This window comes from Camelus bactrianus, chromosome 8, assembly GCF_048773025.1.
Source record: "Camelus bactrianus isolate YW-2024 breed Bactrian camel chromosome 8, ASM4877302v1, whole genome shotgun sequence".
NCBI classification, from domain to species: Eukaryota; Metazoa; Chordata; class Mammalia; order Artiodactyla; family Camelidae; genus Camelus; species Camelus bactrianus.
Genome location: NC_133546.1, coordinates 19,468,989 through 19,490,074, shown reverse-complemented (window position 1 = coordinate 19,490,074; position 21,086 = coordinate 19,468,989). Strand labels below are relative to the sequence as shown.

At 40.3% G+C, this 21,086-nt stretch overlaps 2 protein-coding genes across 2 annotated transcripts in view; one reads left to right on the top strand and one right to left on the bottom strand.

Moving 5' to 3' along the window:
* The window catches only part of PEX3 (peroxisomal biogenesis factor 3), a 42,196-nt gene extending 28,660 nt beyond the window's left edge, over positions 1-13,536 (top strand). Inside the window, exon 14 of the transcript XR_012508566.1 lies at positions 13,522-13,536. The gene's annotated coding sequence lies outside the window, so the exon portion shown is untranslated. The remainder of the gene's footprint in view (positions 1-13,521) is intronic.
* On the bottom strand, positions 654-19,931 carry FUCA2 (alpha-L-fucosidase 2). Its single transcript, XM_010965835.3, has 7 exons — positions 19,611-19,931; positions 14,969-15,156; positions 9,451-9,790; positions 7,746-7,956; positions 7,315-7,505; positions 2,573-2,681; positions 654-1,351 (listed from the first exon to the last, which is right to left on the bottom strand). Exons 1-7 carry the CDS (start codon positions 19,820-19,822, stop codon positions 1,211-1,213), a joined length of 1,392 nt encoding a protein of 463 aa, XP_010964137.3. The 5' UTR covers positions 19,823-19,931; the 3' UTR covers positions 654-1,210.
* Positions 19,932-21,086: the final 1,155 nt, after the last annotated feature.

The window sequence follows — 21,086 nt, the reverse complement described above, 5'->3', positions numbered from 1 at the left end:
TTTTGATAGTTATAGGAACTTCAGCAATGAATAATTTTAAGCATGATTTTAGAAAATAAATATGAATAGTGTTTCATTTCCCTCTCTACTTGAAGCATTTGTAGGGAACAATGAGATGTCTGCATTTGACTAATGTGACAAAATGGAACCCACAGCACTTCAAAGATCTGGCCACATGGGACATCTTTGTTGAGGGAAATGAGTTCTTTAATCAGTATTTCTTTGAATTTACATCAGTATCTGAATTATTTTTGTTTCATTATTTTGCTTCATTCTTAGGGAAACTCTGAATAGACTTCCTAATTTTCAGCTAGACTTTCAACTTCAGTTTGTTTGAAGGCAAATACAGGAAGCAAATTTATTCATTTAAATTGGACCTCAAATTAGCCTACCTACAAAAACAGGCTCACACCGCCAACCCCATGCCCTCATCTCCCCCCAAGAAAAACCTGGAAGAATATACTAAAATAATAGTAGTGGTGACCTTAACAGTGATGCTACCTTTAAGCATTTCTGTGTATTTTTAAATATCTATAGTGAACGTATCAGTTTTATTACAAGAGCATTGAAAATAAGTATTAAGCCAAATTTATTATATGCCTGTGACCTATATTAGTCTGCTAGGGCTGCCATGATAAATACCACAGACTGGGTGCCTTAAACAACAGTAGTTTATTTCTTCTCAGGTTTGGAAGCCGAAAGCCCCAGGTGGTGGCAGGTCTGGGTTCCCTTGAGGCCTCCCGCCTTGACCTGCAGGTGGCCGACTTCCCACTGGGTCCTCACGTGATCTTTCCTCTGTGCGCTCACGTTCCTGCTCCTCTTCTTATAAGGACACCAGTTATACTGGACTAAGATCCCACCTTTATAACTTCAGTTAAGCTTAGTAACTTCTTTAAAATCTCTAAATACAGTCACATTGAGGGGTTAGGGCTTCAACATGTGAATTTGGCAGAAGACACGATCCAGTCCTTAACACCACCAATTCCTAGCTACCCTAAAATAAAAACCCCCACCTCTGAATCACACATGGAAATAAATGCAATGTGAAGAGACATCAATAGCAAAGTGCACTGAAGAGTGAAAACAGTGATGTGGGTGATTTAGGAAACTCTTGTTCAATCTCACATTTGATTTCTCATGTGCTACAACTATAGACACCTGATATTTTCAGTCTTAGATATTACAGCAGCATAAAGCCCTCTGCTGCACATTAGGCCACATGAGTTAGTTCTAGAGCCCAGCCCCATTTACAGGGCATCTGATGAACAGTTAGGTGAGGCAGTTCAACCATAATGCCGTTTTGCTTGGAAAAAGTCCAGTTAAGTAGCTGTCCATGTCCCAGCAGTTTAACCTGAAATTAAAAACATACATACAGATGTCTCCAAATATATCTCTGACTTACTCACTTTATTGGGAAGGAGAGGTTGATATTTCTTAAAAAGCAATATAGGCAAGCGATGTATTTTTTACTTTTATTTAGTAGGTCACAAGCTGTTTCAATTCTTGATCCAAATGAGTACATACATCTGTCTTGCTCCTATATTACTTTCAAAAGTGTGCAGAAGTTGAGGAAGATTTGTGAAGATTGAATAGTGTCAGAGTGGGGAAGGTGAGTCTAGAACCAGACCGCCCACTGAGCCCAAAGAGCTCAGCTCTTACACACAATGTTTGGAGAAAGGCTCACCTTTCTCCCCAGCCCAGATGTTCCAGTAATCCCCACTAGCCAACCATGCATGAGTGAGATCTGTTACTACTGTAACTGTTTTATATCCTTAGTCTTACACAAAATGAATTTAGATTTCAACATATCTGTGGTTATTTGGAACCAGAAAACTTTGCTTATCATGTAGAATAATATGAAAACACATGAACTTTTAAATAACAGTATTAATGGCGGCCAGAGAAAACATGGATAAAATAAAAAGATAATGCCATGCCCAGGCCACTAGGCTGTAATTAACCTCAGATTTGAACTCCAGTCCTTTTCTGCCTGATCAGCCCAAGTGTTAGAAATGAAATATGGAAAGATGATGCAAGGAGAAGCGTATGGACAATTCACCTCCAAGGAAATTTTCGATTTCTTAAAAATAAGCTATAAGTATATCAAAATGAGCTCAATATCAGAGCTAATGGTAACAACTGTCGGATTAACCTTTAACTTTCTCCAGATTTTTTATGAACTTAAAATAGTAAGGCCATGACATATTTATTCAGATGCGTTCTGGCATGGGATGTTGGGAAGAATCTGAGCTCCAGTTTTACGAAGAGTCATTTTGGATACATGCAGGGCAGCTTGAACAGCATAGAATGACCATGAAGAAGATACTTCATGCTGATTTGCATGGAGATAATACAGCTGTTTTATAATTTTAGTTTTCTGGGAAATGAAAGAAAATTTTCAAAGGTTTTTGCCAAACATTGCCATTGATAAAGCTAATTTTAAAATTACTCTTATGAGGTATAAGAGGAGCACATAAAAGGCTCACCTTGAAGTTAAAAGTTATATTATGTTTCCATCAGGACAGTCTCATCAGCAATTTAAAGGAACAATAAAGAATTGTTTTCCTCTTACCTCTGTTGCCCCCAGAGTAGCTCTGGGCTGACCCAGAAGCAGCTGTCCTGACGTGGGCCATGTGAGAAACATGGCATAGACCAATTTGCTTTTAGGTTTGAATGTGTACCTGGTTAAAAAGGGGAAAAGCATAGTAATGTTTCTCATTATTTATGAGTCAGGTCTAGAATTATTTTACCGAGATACTTCCATTTAGCAAATATTTACCAATGTTTTCATTAGTAGAGGGAAAGAATAATAGCCTTATGGTAGTCTAAAAAGCACCCAGAAGGGTTCTGATCCCAATTCCAGTGTGGTGGGGGTGGGAAGTTCCCCACACCACCAAGCAATTCTCAGACACCAGCTGTGTGTCCTACAACTCTGTCTACCCAGAGATAGTGTCAGGTTCCACAGGATAGGGTTTAGTCCTACAAGACTGCCCTCCAGCCTCAAATTCAGATAGCAGTCACAAGTCCAGATCATCACTTGGGCTTCTGACCTACAGGGTATAGACTGGAGGTTCCCATGACTCCCTCCTTGGGTTCAGTTAATTTGCTAGAGCAGCTCACAGAGTTCATAGAAACATTTTACTTTCTATATTATAGGTATATTATAAAAGTATGTAACTCAGGAACAGCCAGACGGAGAGATGCACAGGGCAAGGTATGTGGGAAATGGCACAGAACTTCCACGCCATCTCCAGGTACCCCTCTCTCCCGGCACCTCCACCAATCCAGCTCTCCGAACCCCATCCTTTGTGGTTTTTATGCAGCTTCATTGCATAGTTAAGATTGATTAAATCATTGGCAATTGATGGCTGATTCAACCTCCAGCCTTTCACGCCCCCCTGGAGGCTGTGGGTGGGACTGAAAGTTCCAACCCTATAATCACATGGTTGGGTCTCCTGGCCACCAGCCCCCCATCCTTTGGTAGGGTCAAAAATCACTTCAGTGACATAACAAAAGACACCTTTATGGCTCTCATCACTCAAGAAATTTCAAGAGTTTCAGGAGATCTGTGCCAGAAACAGACAAAGACCAAATATATATTTCTTATTATAAATCCCAATTATCACATGACCTCCCTCCTCGACTTCCCCAATACTAAAAGGAAGTTTTTGGAACATAGATTTTTCTAGTACTACTCTTCTTCATCAGGCTGTTCTCATAGAGCTAGAAACAGGTGGGGAGTGTGAGCAAAGAGGGTAAGATGCAAGAATAGATGGCTTTCCACCTGCTGATTACTTCATATTCCTTCATTCAGTAGGTATTTTGTGTCAACGTTGGGCCAAGCACTGGTGTTAAGGATACAATCAAAAACAAAACACACTTAGTTCTTGTTCTTGTGGCGCCTAGATTAGAGTGAGGAAGACATTAAATAATCATACAAATAATATAAAAGTGTGAACTTTGATAAGCACTATGAAAAAAAAAAAAAGGAAATTGGAAGATTATAACAAAGGGATCTTTTTAGGTTAGACCATCAGCAAAAAGCCTGTCCAAGAAAATGACATTTAATCAGAGGCTTAAAGGATGAATGAGAAAAAAAGAAAAGGTTAGAAGAGTAAGGTCTAGACAAAGAAAACAGAATTCACTGATTTTTTTCACTCAAATATTCAACAAACATTTATTGACATCTTAAAGTGCTGATCACTGTTTCAGAGCTGGAGGCATAGCATTGAACACAGTCCCTGTCCTCGTGGAGCTTATGTTGTAGTGGAAAATATTAGAAGGAGCAAAAAATTACGTCAGGTAACGATTAAGTGCCATGGAGGAAACTGAAGCCCCATAAGAAGGATAGAGCATGCTAGTGTAAAAAATTAATACACAGAAGCCGCAATTAAAATAGTCAGGAGACCAACAGGGGAACTCCTACGCCCTGCAACAGTAGCAGAGCCCAACAGGAAGAAGAAAGACTCCTCTTCTTTGCTGGCAACAACTCAACCAAAGAAAAGCCAGCTGTGGACCCTGTGTTTACCGTCACCCTCCCACTTCCCTCTCCTCAATGGAAGAGCTCTCCCTCCCTGGCGGTGCAGGCGCCTGCACGGCTCTCACCGAGTTTGCAGACCCCTATTACAATTCTTTGCTGATCTCGAATAAAACCGTTTTTTTTTTGCTGGAGAAATAACTGACAGTCTATTTAGGTCAACACTAGGTTAGAAAAAAGGGACCTGGGTGTTATTTTAAATAGAACAGTCAGGGAAGACCTCTCTGAGAAGGTGGCTGTAGGGTCAGGCAGAGCCTTGTGAGTATCTGGAGGAAGAGGGACTGTGAGCACAGAAGTCCCTGCAGAGAGCTTGCACAGCACAGAATGAGCTGCTTTAGAGCCAAATGTTAAAATTAGGACCTAAGTTTCAGATATAACAGGTTTAGGATGCTTATACTTCCAAGTGGAGATGTTGACTAGGAAGTTCAAGAAAGAGGTTTGCCCTGGAGCAGTGAACAGTATGGCCTTTAAAGCCATGGAAATGGATGCGGTCACCCGGGGAATGAAGGTAGATACAGACATCCAAGGGCTGAGACTCAGGGGACTTCAAGGTCTAGTCGGGAATTGAGGTGGAACCAGCAAAGGAAACTAAGAAGGAGTGTGAAGTGAAGAGGGAGAGAGACAGCTGTCACCTGAGGCAAATGCTGCCAATAAGCTCAGATGATAGGGACTGAGGGGTGGGGAGATTACGGTGGGCCTGGGTAACAGTGATGGTGAGGAGTCTGGGGGTAGAAGCCTGACTAGAGTGAGTTTAAGAGAAAAGTTGGAGCAAGAAATTGGAGATAGCAAGTAAAAACCATTTTTCAAGATGTCTTACTATAAAGGAAAGTAGAGAAATGGGAAAGTAGCTGGAAATCTAAGTAGGGTTGAAAGAGTGCTTTAAGATGAAAAAAAGAAAAGGTTTGTATGCTGATAGGAAAGGATCTAAAAAAGAGGGAAAACTGAAGATAAGGAGCAAATGGGGAGAACTAGTAAAACAATACCCTTGAGTGGATAACCTGGGATGGGATCCAGGATACGGGGCTTGGCCTAAAAGCCAAAAGTGAGACCATTTGACATGTGTGTGAGTGTGTGTGTGTGTGTGTCTAGTCATGTTTAGCTGCCCAGGGGCAGGCATGGAATAAGTAGAGCTGAGTTTAATCAAAGTTCAGTTGTATTGAGTGTGACAGAAAGAAAGTTAAGGAGTTGAGGGTGGATGCCATAGAGTGATGGGCCACCTGGGAAAGGAAGAAGAAAAGACATGAGAGGGCAGAGACATGTGGAACAGAGAAAAAGTGACAGAATCCAAGATGGTAGATCCCTTTGGGAGCCAAAGTGCTATGTGGAGTAAGCTGAAATACAAGAAGTGGGAGTTAGACAGTAGAACAGTTCAGACTGAGATCATGGAAGGAGCACAATTATTGGTAATGCAAGGTCCAAGGTACGACCAAGAGAAGGGCTACAAATGTAGGGGGACAGGATCCCTAGAAGGGAGGAGGCACAGGAACCAAGGAGCCAGCAAATTAGAAGAGCTCTGAATATAGACATTACAATCACTAAGAATTATGTGAAGAGTAGTTCTGGGGACAGTGACAGTGAGCCAGGGCTAAAATCTCAAAGGATTTTTAAGGATGGACCTGGGAGTCTTAAGATAACGCAGCAGGGAGGGGCAGCACACGCCAGGAACCAGGGGAGAGAGCTCCCCTGGTGGGGAGGGGCGAGCGGCAGCCTGGGGCTGGGGCAGTGCAGCCAGAGTTCAGCTTCACATGCCTTGGTAAATAGTTTGGCTTTTTATCTTTACTTATTAAAAGAAAACTTAATGGAATAATGGTTAATAATTGTGAAGTCCCAGATCAGACACCCTCATAGTCAAACATAAGCACAGAAGCAAATTTTGGCTTTAACCAAATTTAAACTAGCCTCTGTAAAATGAAAGATTGGTTCTGAGTTCTCATTATAGCTCCTCCTAACATTCTAAAATTCTACTCTTAGTTGCTTCTGTCTAAACTGCCTTGCTTTTCTTCAAAGAATTGATAATTTGTCTAAGGACATAAGTTCAAAGAAGATTATTTAATCTAACTTTTTGATTTATGCTTGATCAGGGTGTATTCACTTTGGTGGCAATACAAGGTGAATTTTTAGAGGTTCGCTAATACTTTTCTTATTTATATATGTTAAAATCCCACATCAGAAACCACCATATGTGCAGAGTCTGACTCCCAATACTCACTGCCCCACAGAACCTTCCAAAGCTCAGACGGAACCCATGGCAAGGCTTTTACAGAAAACACTAGTTAAAAGAAAAGTTAGCCAGTTAAGATAATTAATTTTAAAGAAACTTCAGGTTTAGATTTATTAGAATAATAGAAACAAGCTACGAGATTTTTAATCAATTTAAATAATGCTGTTATTTGGGCTGATTTTTAATATTTTTTCTGCCCTTCATCACCTCTTGCTAACTTGATGTGATGTAACATCTGCAAAAGTTGGAATTTACTTAACTGACTAAACCAGGTCTCCTTCAGATTAACCAGTCGGCATTTTCCATTTTTCTGAATGGCTTACAATTTTTGTCAGAGCTGAATATTTTCCTTCAAATTTGTCCACCATTAGGAGGAATCTAGAGCTGATTTAAGCTCAATTTGATAAATAATAAGTGTTTAAGAATATGCTTATTTCTTCTAGAGTAAATAAAGTGTTTCGTGTAAGTAGGCATTCATCCAGTTTCCTTTTTTATTCTACTTTTCTATTCATCTCTGAGAAATGTTAAATGTCTTCCTCTATCTAACAGTACTTACCACACATCTTGGGTGGCAGTGTCATTCTGGGATCTCCAAGTTTGAGTTTTATAGATGGCTTTTCCATTGACTTTTAGCCAGGTCCCCATTTGCCTTAGTCGCTCCTCGAAAATTGGAGAAATGGTGCCATCGTGTGTGGGCCCAATATTCATCAAAAGATTTCCTCCACATGAAACTGTTTCTACAAGTTGCTTTAAAAAAAAGTTAAGAATAAATATATAGTTCTTAGAGGAAGAAAACTACTCCATCACGGATGTGTTAACCTATTGTATTTATGGACTTAGACATACATATATAATCACTATTTAGGAGAACATAGAGAAAAGAATTATATTCTGTGTTTATAGGTCATTGAGCTATACAATTAAAAAAATAATTCTCACATACTAGTAAGAATATTACTATAGTAGTGACGAGACATTTTACTGTACCTTCACCAAATCTTCAATCGTAAGGTAGTCAGAGATCCCAGCATCCCTCCTGTAGCCCCAGGAAAACTTGTCTATCGTCATGCAGTTCTCCCACTTGTGCGGCAAAAGGTGTCCTGGGTTATAACGATCACTGCAGGTATAGTAGCCACCATGCTTACAGATGCTGCCAGCTCCCCAACGGTCATTGGTGACCACTGTGTCCCGAACTGGGCTGAAATGAAATGGATGATTTTTCTGAGGCAAAAGGTAAAAATTTTTTTAAGACAAAACCAAACGCCACTGAAAAGAGGTCTGACTGAAATTCACTCCTGAAAAATAACCACAGTGGAATATAACACAAAGCCCACGACTGCAAAGTCAAACAGACCTGAAGAGATTGTAGCCCTGGCTCTGTCACTTTCTAAGCTCCCAGCCCTAGAGCAAGTTACCTAACTCCTCTCAATAATCAATTTCCTCATCTGTTATCACAGCAGAACTAATTTATGGAAAACACCTAGCCCAGTGCCCAACACACGTAACACTTACAGGAGTATTATGCTATTATCTGTAGGTTCCCCACCCCTCTTGCTGTGAGTGATAGGCAAGACTGAGTGTCACTCAAGACATTCTTCTCACCTATGACTGAATAATCTTATACATATATTCTAGCCTTTCTCTTTCTCTTACAATTGTGCCTATATTGAAAAATCTCAGGGAGGAGGGTATAGCTCAAGTGGTAGAGCACATGCTAAGCATACACAAGGTCCTGGGTTCAATCCCCAGTACCTCCTTCAAAAATAAATAAATAAGTAAACTAATTACCTCCCCCCACCCAAATAATTAATTAATTAATTAAAAAAAGAAAAATCTCAGGAAATCCGACTGTTGTCATCATGGAATTCACTGTGGCATGAAACATCCCCACGACATTATTCATTGTAGCAGGTGGAACTTCCTGCACTTCTTCACATTGAGGGGACAGTTTGGGTTCACAAAATGAAGAAGAGGGCTACCAATATTTTCTTTTGGAAGGAGTACCTAGAGAAACTGCAGTTAAATATCAAGAGCTCTTCAAAGGGTTTGCCTGTGCAAACCCTTTGTGGGCCCAGAGAACACGAGCAGGACACTCCCTAACTTCACAGCCCAATACCACATACTTTCTGGTTAGAAACATAAGTGTGGTCCACATAGTGTGAGCCTTATAGAAGAGCTAAGTCAGAACTCCTTGTTCTAATGGGGCAGCTTGGATGGTGCTAGAAAGCAAGAGGAAAGAACAGGAAGAGACTGTCAATGAAGGAAAAGAGGAGACAGAGAAAGATGACATTGTCTGAGAAGCAAAGATTACCAAAGGTAAGAGGATAAAAAGAAGCAATTAGAGGAACTGAAAAGCACATAATGAGAAAGGGATGATGAATAAACAGCGTTGTCCCCAGAATAGGAGATGAAAATGAGGACCCACAAAATGAATATCCTCAAAGTCCTTGATTCTGTAATCTTTAGTCTGATTTTAAAAACCAGACTCCTGATTTGTATTAGACTCCTGATTTGTAACTCTTGATTATTTTGAGTAAATACTGATATGTCTGATAAGCATTCTTTACAGTGATTTCCTCCCCCGTACCACAAATGAGCCTGAAAAATATTTTGAGAAGCAAGGAAATTAAACTGTTACACATGTGTTAGGAATGCTTAAGGTCACGACAGCAATCCAATCAAGAGCACACACCTTTCATTATACAACCAGGCCAAGAAGCCTGTGCTGTTCCAGTAGGTGTCTGGGGCCCCGCCATCGCCATCCGACCACAGGACCTCAGGCTGATACTTGTTCACTAACTTGTAGAGCTCAGGCAGCATCTTAGACACTGGAAATAGTCGTTTCTGGAATGAGCTGACTTCATCCTCAAGGAACAGTGGATGAAACCATTCAAAAAGGGAATAGTATAGCCCGAAACGCAGGCCTGTCCTGTTCCTAACAGCTACTTCAAGTTCCTTGACAATGTCCCTCTTCGGCCCCTCGTCCACAGCATTCCAGTTCCACGCATACTCTGAGCCCCACAAGGTGAAGCCTGAAACGTTATATTAAAAAACCTGTTAAGTACATCAATTCAGTTTTAGTAAATTTCCTCCTGTGCAAACACCAAAACAAATTATGCAGGCACTACACATGATATAAAAATCACTGTTTCTACAAATTGCTTTATGGCAATTTTTTTCATAGTGTATATTTTGCTTTCATACAAGAAACAAATGAGAATTTAGACAAAGTAGAACCGAGATTTTTAACAGTAATTCTCAGAGTACCCTATGAGGTTTGTATAGTCTGACATATCTCCTGCATTCTCTCTCTTAAACTGTAAGTTCCTTGAGGGACAGCATCATGTCTGCAGTGTTCCCTGCTGTATACCAACGGCCAGCACAGGGTCTAGCACAAAATCAACAATCAACATGAGCAGACCACAGCTAAGGTGGGAACATCTTCCACATCTACCACGCTAAACAAGGACTACTACCACTTAAGTGAAGATCCTGCAATACATTCCTACAAGATTCTTGTCTTCTAAATCAAAGATTAAAGTGCTTTAGGATTTATTTTATTTTATTATAGTATGATTCTTAAAACACTGGTGATCCGCGTGTAGTAGTAAATCTCCCTTAGCCTCATGATTCATTTAACCAAGGTGGGGGTGGTGTACTATTCCCCCAGTAGTCTTGTACTTTGAAATGTACCCACCATTTGTATTCTCATCCTACTCTAAAATCATAAACTTGAATGTTGTTCTTTAAATAACCTAAAAGTGAATTACCTACCAACTAAATGGGTAAGAAAAATGTCTGCCTTTACGTAAGCACTTAGAAATAATTCATATTTTAAAAGGAATTTGCTTTTATTTCCATTACTTTATGAGACAGATCCAAAACAATACTGCTGCAATTTATGTCAAAGAGTGTTCTGAGTATGTTTTCCTATAGGAGTTTTATGGTACACGGTCTTACATTTAGTTCTTTAATCCACTTTGAGTTTATTTTTGTGTATGATGTTAGAGAATGTTCTAATTTCATTCTTTTACATGTAGCTATCCAGTTTTCCCAGCACCACTTATTGAAGGTATTATCTTTTCTCCATTGTATATTCTTGCCTCCTCTGCCATAGGTTAACTGACCATAAGTGAGTGGGTTTATTTCTGGGCTCTCTATCCTGTTCCATTGATCTAAGTATCTGTTTTTGTGCCAGCATCATACTGCTTTGGTTACTGTAGATTTGTAGTATATTCTGCAGTCAAGGAGTGTGATTCCTCCAGCTTCAGTCTTCTTTCTCAAGATTGTTTTGGCTATTCAAGGTCTTTCATGTTTCCATACAAATTTTTAAAATTTTTGTTTCAGTTCTGTGAAAAATGCCATTGGTAACTTGACAAGAGATTGCACTGAATCTGTAGATTGCCTTGGGTAGTATGGTCGTTTTAACAATGTTGAGTCTTCCATTCCAAGAACACAGTATATTTTTCCATCTGTTTGTGTCGTCTTCAATTTCTTTCATCAGTGTCTTATAGTTTTCAGAGTACAGGTCTTTTGCTTCCTTAGGTAGGTTTACTCCTGGGTACTTTATTCTTTCTGATGTGATGGTAAATGAGATTTTTTTCCCTTAATTTCTTCTTTTCTGACATTTTGTTGTTAGTGAACAGAAATGCAGCAGATTTCTTTACATTCATTTTGTATCCTGCAACTTAACTGAATTCATTGATGAGCTCTAGCAGTTTTCTGGTAGCATCTTTAGGATTGTCTATGTATAGTAGCATGTCATCCGCAAACAGTGACAGTTTTACTTCTTCTTTTCCAATTTGGATTCCTTTCATTTCTTTTTCTGTTCTGATTGCTGTGGCTAGGACTTCCAAAACTGTGTTGAATAAGAATGGTGAGAGCGGGCATCCTTGTCTTGTTCCTGATCTTACAGGAAATGCTTTCAGCTTTTCAGCATTGAATATAATGTTAGCTGTGGAAATGGGACCTAATTAAACTTAAAAGCATTTGCACAGCAAAGGAAACCATAAACAAATGAAAAGACAACTTATAGAATGGGAGAAAATATTTGCAAACAATGCAACTGAGAAGGGATTAATTTCCAAAATATACAAACAGTTCATACAGATTAATATAAAAAAATAAATAAAAATAAAACCAAAAAACACCAAACAGCCCAATCAACAAATGGGCAGAAGATCTAAATAGATATTTCTCTTGAGAAGACATATGGCCAACAGGCACATGAAAAGATGCTCAATATCACTAATTATCAGAGAAATGCAAATCAAAACTACAATGAGGTATCGCCTCACACCAGTCAGAATGGTCATCATTAAAAAGTCCACAAACAATAAATGCTGGAGAGGGTGTGGAGAAAAAGGAACCTTCCTACACTGTTGGTGGGAATGTAAATTGGTACAGCCACTATGGAGAACAGTATGGAGGTTCCGTAAAAAACTAAAAGTAGAGTTACCATATGATCCAGCAATCCCACTCCTGGTCATATATCTGGAGAAAACCCTAAGTCAAAAAGATACACGCACCCCATTGTACATAACACCACTATTTACAATAGCCAAGACATTGAAGCAACCTAATTGAATCAACAGATTAACAGATAAAGATGTGGTGTATATATATACATATATACATATATATATACACACACACACAATGGAATACTAGTTAGCTATAAACGAAAGAATGAAATAATATCATTTGCAGCAACATGGATGGACAAAGAGATAATCACATTAAGTGACGTGAGACACAAATATGATTTCACTTACTGTGGAATCTCTGAAAAAAATGATACAAATGAACTTGTTTACAAACCAGAAATAGACTCACAGACATAGTAAACAAACACGGTTACCAAAGGGGAGAAGGGGGGAGGGATAAATTAGGAGTTTAGGATTAACATGCACACACTACTATATATAAAATAGATAAACAACAGGACCTACTGTATAGTACAGGGAACTATATTCAATATCTTATAATAACCTATAATGAAAAAGAATCTGAAAAGTTATATATATGTATATATAACTTTTATATACACACACATATATATTAACTGTATATACACACATATATATACACATAAAACTGAATCGCTTTGTTACACACCCTAACACAACATTGCAAATCAACTATACTTCAGTAAAAATAAATAATAAAATAAAATGAATTTGCACTTAGATTGCTGGTTGTTCTAAATAAAAACCATAGATGCAATAAATAAACAATACAAGTCTCAAAATTTTTAGTTAGTGCCTAAGAACATAAGTACATTGTTACTGCCCCACTGAAATCTAAAAGAATCTTTGAGAACAGACATACATGAGGTGCCTTCAGTGAAACAGTTTATTCTTGTAAATTAGGACATGATTAAGATGGATATACTATTGAGATTCATTTTTAAGAAGCTTTTAAAACAGCTCACACTGGTTTCAAAGATATTTGTAGTAAGCTTCAAAGCAGTATTGATATTTAAAGTCTTATTCAAAATGTTTCAACTTGACAGAACCTAATGCCTGGTGGTGCTAAAACCACACGGGTATTCGGTTCAGTAGCACCACTAGAAGCTCACACAGTGGTCTTCCTGGCTAACTGGGCTCAGTGGGGTCTCTTCCATAAGCATGAAAACATCTGACAACATGGGTCCTAGAAAGTTTATAAATGTAGGCTACATCATCTGTCCTCACAGTGTGATTAAGAGTTGTTTTGTTTTGTTTTTAAATAAGCTCACTATGTAATACTTTGTGCCCTGCAGCTTGGAGACGTTCCTAGACATCAGGAAATCAACATGTTCACAAGGAAATATGCTTCATAAATATCCATCTCAGCCTGAAAAACATCTATAGCAGAAAATCATTAAGCCACCAGAATGAGGCCAAAGGGAAAAATGAGGCCAAAGGGAAAAGACAATTTCTTATTTGGGGTTTTGGTTCTCCCTCTTAATCCCCTCCCCACTTCTGGAGAAAACAATGAGGCAAAATTTTTTATACCAAGGCAATATGGTTATGCAAAGGAAATGGTGTAATTGACATGCTGTTTGAACAATAACAATTTGCTGATGCTTCCTTGATCTTGTAGATACAGGAATGGTAATGGGTGGAATCTATCCTATTAATGTAAGATCACTATGATGGTTAATTTTATGTGTCAACTTCACTGGGCCACTGGGTGCCCAGATATTTGGTTAAACAATCTTCAGGGTGTGTTCCTGAAGGTGTTTCTAGATGAAATTAACATTGGAATAGGTAGACTGCATAAAGCAGATTGCTCTTCCCAATGTGAGTGGACCTCATCCAATCCACTGAAGGGCTGAATAGAATTAAAGGCTGATTAAGAGAGAATTTTTTCTCTCTGCACATCTTTGAGGTGAGACATCAATCTTCTCCTGCCTTTGGACTCAGACTTGAACAAGAACCTAAATCATTCAGTCTCCTGGTTCTCAGGCCTTCGGACTCAGACTAGAACTAAACCTTTGGCTCTCTTGGGTCTGAAATTCTCAGCCTCCATTATGTAGAGGCCAATTTCTTATAACAAATCTCTTTCTACATATTATACTTCCTATTAGTTCTGTCTCTCTGGAGAAACCTAATACAACCACTGTGTTTCCTTTAGATATTCTTCCACCATCTCTGATATTTCTGAGCACCATTACAGTTCTAAAATCCTGTTCCTTCCAGGTGACCCATGTTATTTTCATTGGTAGCAAGCTGTAGCAAATTGGAGGCATTGGGCCATGTAAGAGTTAACCAAAAGCACAACCATGTGTGTAGGTCATGATGCAAGAATACAGCGGAATAACCCCCATGGTGCCTTCTCAGAATACATTACAGAGGTGGAATGAGAGGAAAGAGTGCAATTCCAAGTGGAAACTGACCTACAACCCACATCCCACTTCAAATAGCTTTAATCAAATCTTGGATTATTTGGAAATTGTTAAATATGCATATAACAAAATGTGACCCGTTTTCATTTTTTCTCTGTTTTGTGGAGGGTATGATCTTTCTGCATACTTGATGCTTCTTAATTGGGTGGAACATGTGTGTGGTCTCTTAAATTATAAGCAAAATATCAGTAGCCACTTATGGTTGCTCCTAAGAGAAAATTCTGATTTCACGTGGATGACCTTGCTTTAGTTTCTTCTTCCAAAAGAACTACTTTTACAATTCACAACCACTGTCAATGTTTGCAAATGCTGTACTTACCTTCATGATGTTTGGAAGTTAAGACAACATATTTGGCACCAGAAGCCTGTAAAATATCAGCCCACTGGTTCGCATCAAAAAATTTTGCTGTAAATAGTGGTCCAAAATCTTCATATATGAAATCAGGAGGGTAATTATTTTTCATAAATTCCACGTACTTTGGTATCTTTTTCTCTCGCAAATACCACCTAAGAGGAAGGAAACAGCACATAAATAGCATATTTAAAGTATAATAGCATTTAAAGTATAGTCATCCCTTGGTATCCATGGGAGAAATGGTTCTGATACCAAGGAGGACCCTGTAGGGTCTTCCCTGGAACAAATCTTTCCATGTTCCCCACTTCTTGTTCGAAGTTTATGGGCTTCATTCAGCCTCCTTGACCTTCCCTGAGTTCCAAAGGGCAGATTCAAACAGTTGCTAATCAGAGAAGAAAGGAAATGCAGAAACAAGGGAGGAACAATCAAGAAACACTAGTGCAGCCCTGGGGCAGGGTCCTGGTTAGCAAGGCTGTTGCCCCAGGACCATACCCCCACCCTCCCTTGAAAATAAACCAATTACTCTTATCTCAGTCTCTGGAGGCAGCTGCAAAGAGAAGATACAAGAACTGGTTAGAACCAGTGAAGCCCAAGATGGTGGAGGATTTGACTTCCAGTGGACCTTGAGTCTCATTATACCATCATTGTAATTCATTTGCATGCTAAGTGACACGCCAGTGCCATGACAGTTGACAACTGCCATGACAATAACCAGAAAAGCCCACGTACAAAGACAGAAAAGAAAGATGATTGGTTCCAGCTGGCCGAAGCCTCCCATAAAAGTCCACATGGCCCAAGCCACAGCTGGAGCTGTCTTCACTGGCCATCTTGGCTGATGGCTCCCCGCTTGAGTGCCTTTTCCTCACTGGAGCATCTTTCTTTCCTTCTTCTCTTCTGAGCAATAAAGCGGCTGTTCACTTTGTCCCTCTGCCTCTGCTGTATGAATTCTTTCACAGCCGGTGGCAAGGACCCACACTTTGGTGGGCTTCCTAATTTAGAGGCCCCTCTTTCCACTAACAGTTCTAGGAGACCTAGGAGATACCAAAATCTGTGGATGCTCAATTCCCTTATATTAAATGGCATTCCACAGTCAACCCTCCATATTCACAGTCTTGGCATATGTGGATTTAACCAACCATGGATAGAAATTTCCATCTGAAGTTGGTTGAATCCAGGGATGTGAAACCCACAAATACAGACAGCCAATTGTATATTATTGAAAAAATATCCACATAAAAGTGGGCCAAACTTATGTTGTTCAGGGTCAACTGTAACTTCCTCAGCTCCCTTTACTAAATCCCTGCACTCAGATATTACCAAGATTCTCTTCCTCACTTTCCCAATTAGTCTGACTTCACCTTAAAGAAAATTTATATAAACTTTTGTAGTTTTCCATTTTTCCTTCTATAAACTCCACTCAGCTCATCAACCAGAACATTCTAGACAACCCAACCACCCATTTGCTCTTAATTCTTCATTTTTAAATCGCAGCATGTAGTATCTTTACATAATTAGTCCTTTGTAACGTAAGGCTTCAAAAGGAAGATGAAGTGCATAAAACATAACACAAATTTATTATATTTACCAGCAGAGAACAAGTGGGGGAGGAGATAACAGTAAAATTAAGAAGATGCTGTTATTGACTATATTGACTCAGCCTTCAAAAAATTCTTGTTATGTGCATTTATTCTGAACAATGGGGCCTAAACTGCCTAAGCAAAGCTTCAGGAGGAAAACTACATCAAAAACATAATTTTTAGATAAACATTATAGATACATGTAGCAGTAATCCTATCCTCATGAAATAGATGCAAGCACCATCTCTGACTCACCTTCTACTTTTCCTTCCACCACTCCTTTCATAAGAGTATCTATGGGATGAGCAAATTCATAACGGGCACTGCTTCCTCAAAGATGATTAGGAGGTTCTTCCTGCTGAGAAGACTTCACTGAGGGACATTAATATGTCTGCCCAAAAGTCAGACACATACTTTCCCAGCTTCCATCACAGCTACCACATGGACACCCAACCCATGCTGGCCAATGGAACTTGAGGGGAAGCCAACTTGGGAGATTCTGGGAATGGTTTCCTCTCTAATAGAGAGAGATACAACATGTTTTTGGACAAGGTTGTGCAAAGTGATGCTTGGCCACCAACATGTGACCATGACGAGATGAGTCAACAGACTGAGAATGACAAAAAAGCCCACATCTTTGATTTCATCCATGAGCCACCTACCTCTAAATTCTTCATTATGTATAGTAACAAGCCCCTATTATTATATCTTTTATTTGGGTTTTCTATGCTTTAAAGTGAAAGTTTCCTAATTGATCTATGATGCATTTTTATCTTTTAAATTGAACTATAAAGGAGAAACTGGGACAGTCAAAGTGATAAGGGAGTTCTATTTTTTCTTAACAGAGTCTAATTTGAACCTGCATTCTCTATTATGGTCTAGAGTCACTTCTCAAATTTCATACTAATAGAGATGAGAAGAGGCACTTACAGTAAACAGTCCATCATTTATATTTGGGTTTGAATTGCCATTAAGGACAGTCAGATATACTCATCTCTACTATTGATTCCCCCGAGTCAAATTGGGATGGGGAGCAGAGGTTTAGACGGGACACAAAGGGACACCTAAATAAAGAATCTTCCATTGGGTTAATGCAATTCCAGACCATCAGAAATACACTCTCTTTTGCATGAAAATTATCTTTATTGATCTAGGTCAAAACAAACAACTTTATGTTCATTTGTAGAAAATGAAAAGTTAACCACTGCAAAGAATAATATGACTCAAAACTAGCTGTTTTGGGCAGAGCACTAATTTCAGTTAACAAACATCAAATTATCTTCCAGAACCAAATGGGTATTTACCTACCCTTCACAGTTGAACAAAATGATAATTTAAAATATATTCTATTCTATCTTAATATAAGACGAAGAAAATCTGCAAATTTATTTACCTAGCTAATCTGAAACATTTCAAAAATAAACTTAAAATGCCTTACAGCACAAAACTTGCAAAGAAAGATTTATAACATCCTGAAGCAAATATGTTTGGTAATACACGTTATGGGAGGAAAGAGTCCCTTGTATACGTTCTTCAAACTTATACAAAATTTCAACGAAGTATATACAGTTCTTTTACATCAACTGGCTTAACTGAGTAAGAAAAGTTATTTTACAGAAAGTCACTCTCTTTGTAGAAAGCAGTACAATATATACAGCGTGATGTTAATACAATATATGGTTTATACCCATATTTGCCAACTAAAAATTGTCACTTGCCATCTGGTTCTATAAGAAAGAAGTCACCAGCCACTGCAGTAGTCACTGACCTTCAACACACCCAGAAGGGACAGGGTGGAGATCAGAAATGAGGCATTCTGTGTGCTCTGGGAAAAACTGGTAGAACAGCACTTCAGATTGTTGGATATTTTCAGGAGGAGATTTTATGAGCCTGGTTTCTTGCATCTTCTCATATCTAGAGGTCATTACCAGAGAAATCTGCTCCTTGTGACTAGCAGCAACCGTCATGTAAGTAGCAGCAACCCTCTGCCAAAATGTGTGCTTGACTACATGTACCCCCCTTCACCAAAATCACATGTACACGGACCTCCCCACCACCAACTATCTGAGAGGCTGTCTCCCAGGCAACAGTCCTCATTTTGCCCCAAATAAAACTTAACTCACAGTTCTCACACTGTGCATTTTTTTTCAATTGACAGTACTGTTTATTTTCTTATTTTACTTCGGAATGTATTATACATAGTACTATGTGTGTGTATGTATAAATAAATATATATAAAATAACATTTCTGTCTCAAAGAACTTAAAATACTTCAAGTATTTAATCAGGAAAGGGATGTGAGGCAGTTCAAAGTTGTAAGGTGTTACCTGCACATTTGTACATAGATCTCAAGGGAAAACCTAAAGAGCAATTTTCGTGCGTAGCACTTTTCACGTAGTAGTCTATTAATAATTAGGTTGTTTTGTTTTGTTTTGTTTTTAGTGTTAACATTCTAGAACTTTAAAAAAAATTGTTCCTTGAACCACAGGTGGTAACATTTTAACGTTAAAGAGCCTATGGATGCCCAAATGCACAGAAGTTTCTCAAATCCATGAATATATGTTAATCATCCTTCATGGCAAAACAACTGAAAACTGACAGCAGCAAAAGAGCGAAGAGACATCGCCTCCGAATCTCTAAGGACGGCAGCTGAGGCCCATGCTTCACGTATGGCCCCACACAAGTCCTTACTTTCTGCTGCTTTAGTCACTCGGTGGCTACAGAGTGATAGCCCCGACTTGGTAAGCGCAACTACCACGTAGCCGAGAAGCCAGAGCCACAAAAAGCGTCCGACAACTCTTGCGGTCACTCGCAGGAAGAAGTCAGTGTCCATCCAGCTCGAACCACTTACACAATCAACTATACAGTTAACACCCGGAAATACAAACGCGGTTGAAACAGCGGGAGGTGAAACTGACGCGGGGGCACAACAAACCCGCCGAGGCGGGGTCTGGGTCTCGGCCGGAGGCGGCGAGGTGGGGGCGGGGAACCGACGCCGGGCCAGAGGAGACGCAGGGAGGCGCGCTCACCAGAACCACTCGCTCCCGAAACTGGGCACGGAATACACGCCCCAGTGTATGAAGATGCCGAACTTGGCCTTGTCGAACCAGCCGGGCAGCGGGCGGGCGTCCAGGGACTTCCAGGTGGGGTCGAAGCGCGCGGCGCCGCGGGCAGGGCCTGGCGGCAGCAGCACCAGCAACAGCAGCGGGAGTGCGGGCCCGGCCAGCACCGGAGACCCCATGTCCCCGCGCCCGCCGCCCTTCGGTCCACTCCCGCTCGTCCTTCCGCGTCCCGGGCTGTTTATTGCTCCCCTCCCACAGTCACCTGACGCAGCTGTCGGCGTAGAAAGGCACCCGCCCCGGCTGGGATGGGAGTGGCCACCTTCTGGCTCTGGAGCGGAATGGTCCCTGGAGTCTCCTGTCTCTCACTTGCAAGACCAAGGCCACTACAACCCCAAAGCCAGCCCTGAGGCTGCGAAGCTAAGCCTCCCAGCCTATCCGCTTTGGGGAAGAAATGAGTCTAGCTCAGGGACCCATGGGAGCGCCTCTCCCCTCACGCAGTGGACCCTGCCAGAAACCACCTGAGAAGGCACGTGACAGACCAGCCTGGGTGGACGCTCAGGTGGGTCATCCAGCCCCTCCCAGGCTGGTGGCACAGAAAAACCCAGATCATTCTCAGCCTCTGCATTTCACATCCCCTCCCCAATCCCCAAGGTCCTGGGTGTGTTTAGAACTGTGGCTGTCAACCTTGAGTCTGTATTGGGTGAAATTCCAAGCGTTTACAGTTCAGGTTGGGGCCCCAGAATTTGCATTTCTAACCAAGTTCTAGGTGATGCTGACCTTTGCTGATCTGGGCACCAGGCTTGGAGAACCGATGCATTAGAAAACAAGGTCTAAGACAGGTGAAACCAGTGAAATGAATGTTTTAAGAAATCTGTAGGCTTGAGATAGAAGCTGGAAATTTGGATTGATTAATCAAGGCATGTCACCAGAAGCTCGTGTCTCCCCCTTTTAAGTGCTTTCAGAGTAAAGCCAGAATCCCCACCTCTTCTGCTCCTGGAGAAAACCAGCTCCCATCTTTCCATGGGCCAGTTCAAATGTCATCGCCTCTGTGACGCTTTCTGTCACCACCTCCCCTCCTAGATGTCTTACTCCTTCCTGTGTTCCCATTAACATCTCATTCCAACCACTAATATAGGAGTCCATGGATTGTCTTGTGGTTGGGATGCAGATCTCAGGCTGTTAGGCTGTGTGTGAGCATCCTGAGGACAGCAATAGTGACCTACCTTTCTGTAGTCCCTGAATTTATAGCAGAGCCTGGCATGGAGCAGCACTCAAAGCAAGTTTGTTGAAATCCTTCAGTGAACTGGGGTTCTAATTACTGAGTGTGTTCAAAATACAAAACTCAGTGGACTAGATTTGAAGATTGAATTGGCTTCATTCAATGACTCATGAAAGGACAGCATCCTATCTAGCAAGTAGAAAGGCAATCCAAGGAATCGTACA

Excerpts from the sequence above, each read along its gene's own strand:
- FUCA2 (XM_010965835.3), bottom strand. The coding sequence starts at position 19,822 with ATGGGGTCTCCGGTGCTGGCCGGGCCCGCACTCCCGCTGCTGTTGCTG. Across the intron at positions 9,791-14,968 it reads AACTTCCAAACATCATGAAG|GCTTCACCTTGTGGGGCTCA; the intron begins GTAAGTACAGCA and ends ATAACGTTTCAG. Across the intron at positions 1,352-2,572 it reads CTACTCTGGGGGCAACAGAG|GTTAAACTGCTGGGACATGG; the intron begins GTAAGAGGAAAA and ends TTTTAATTTCAG.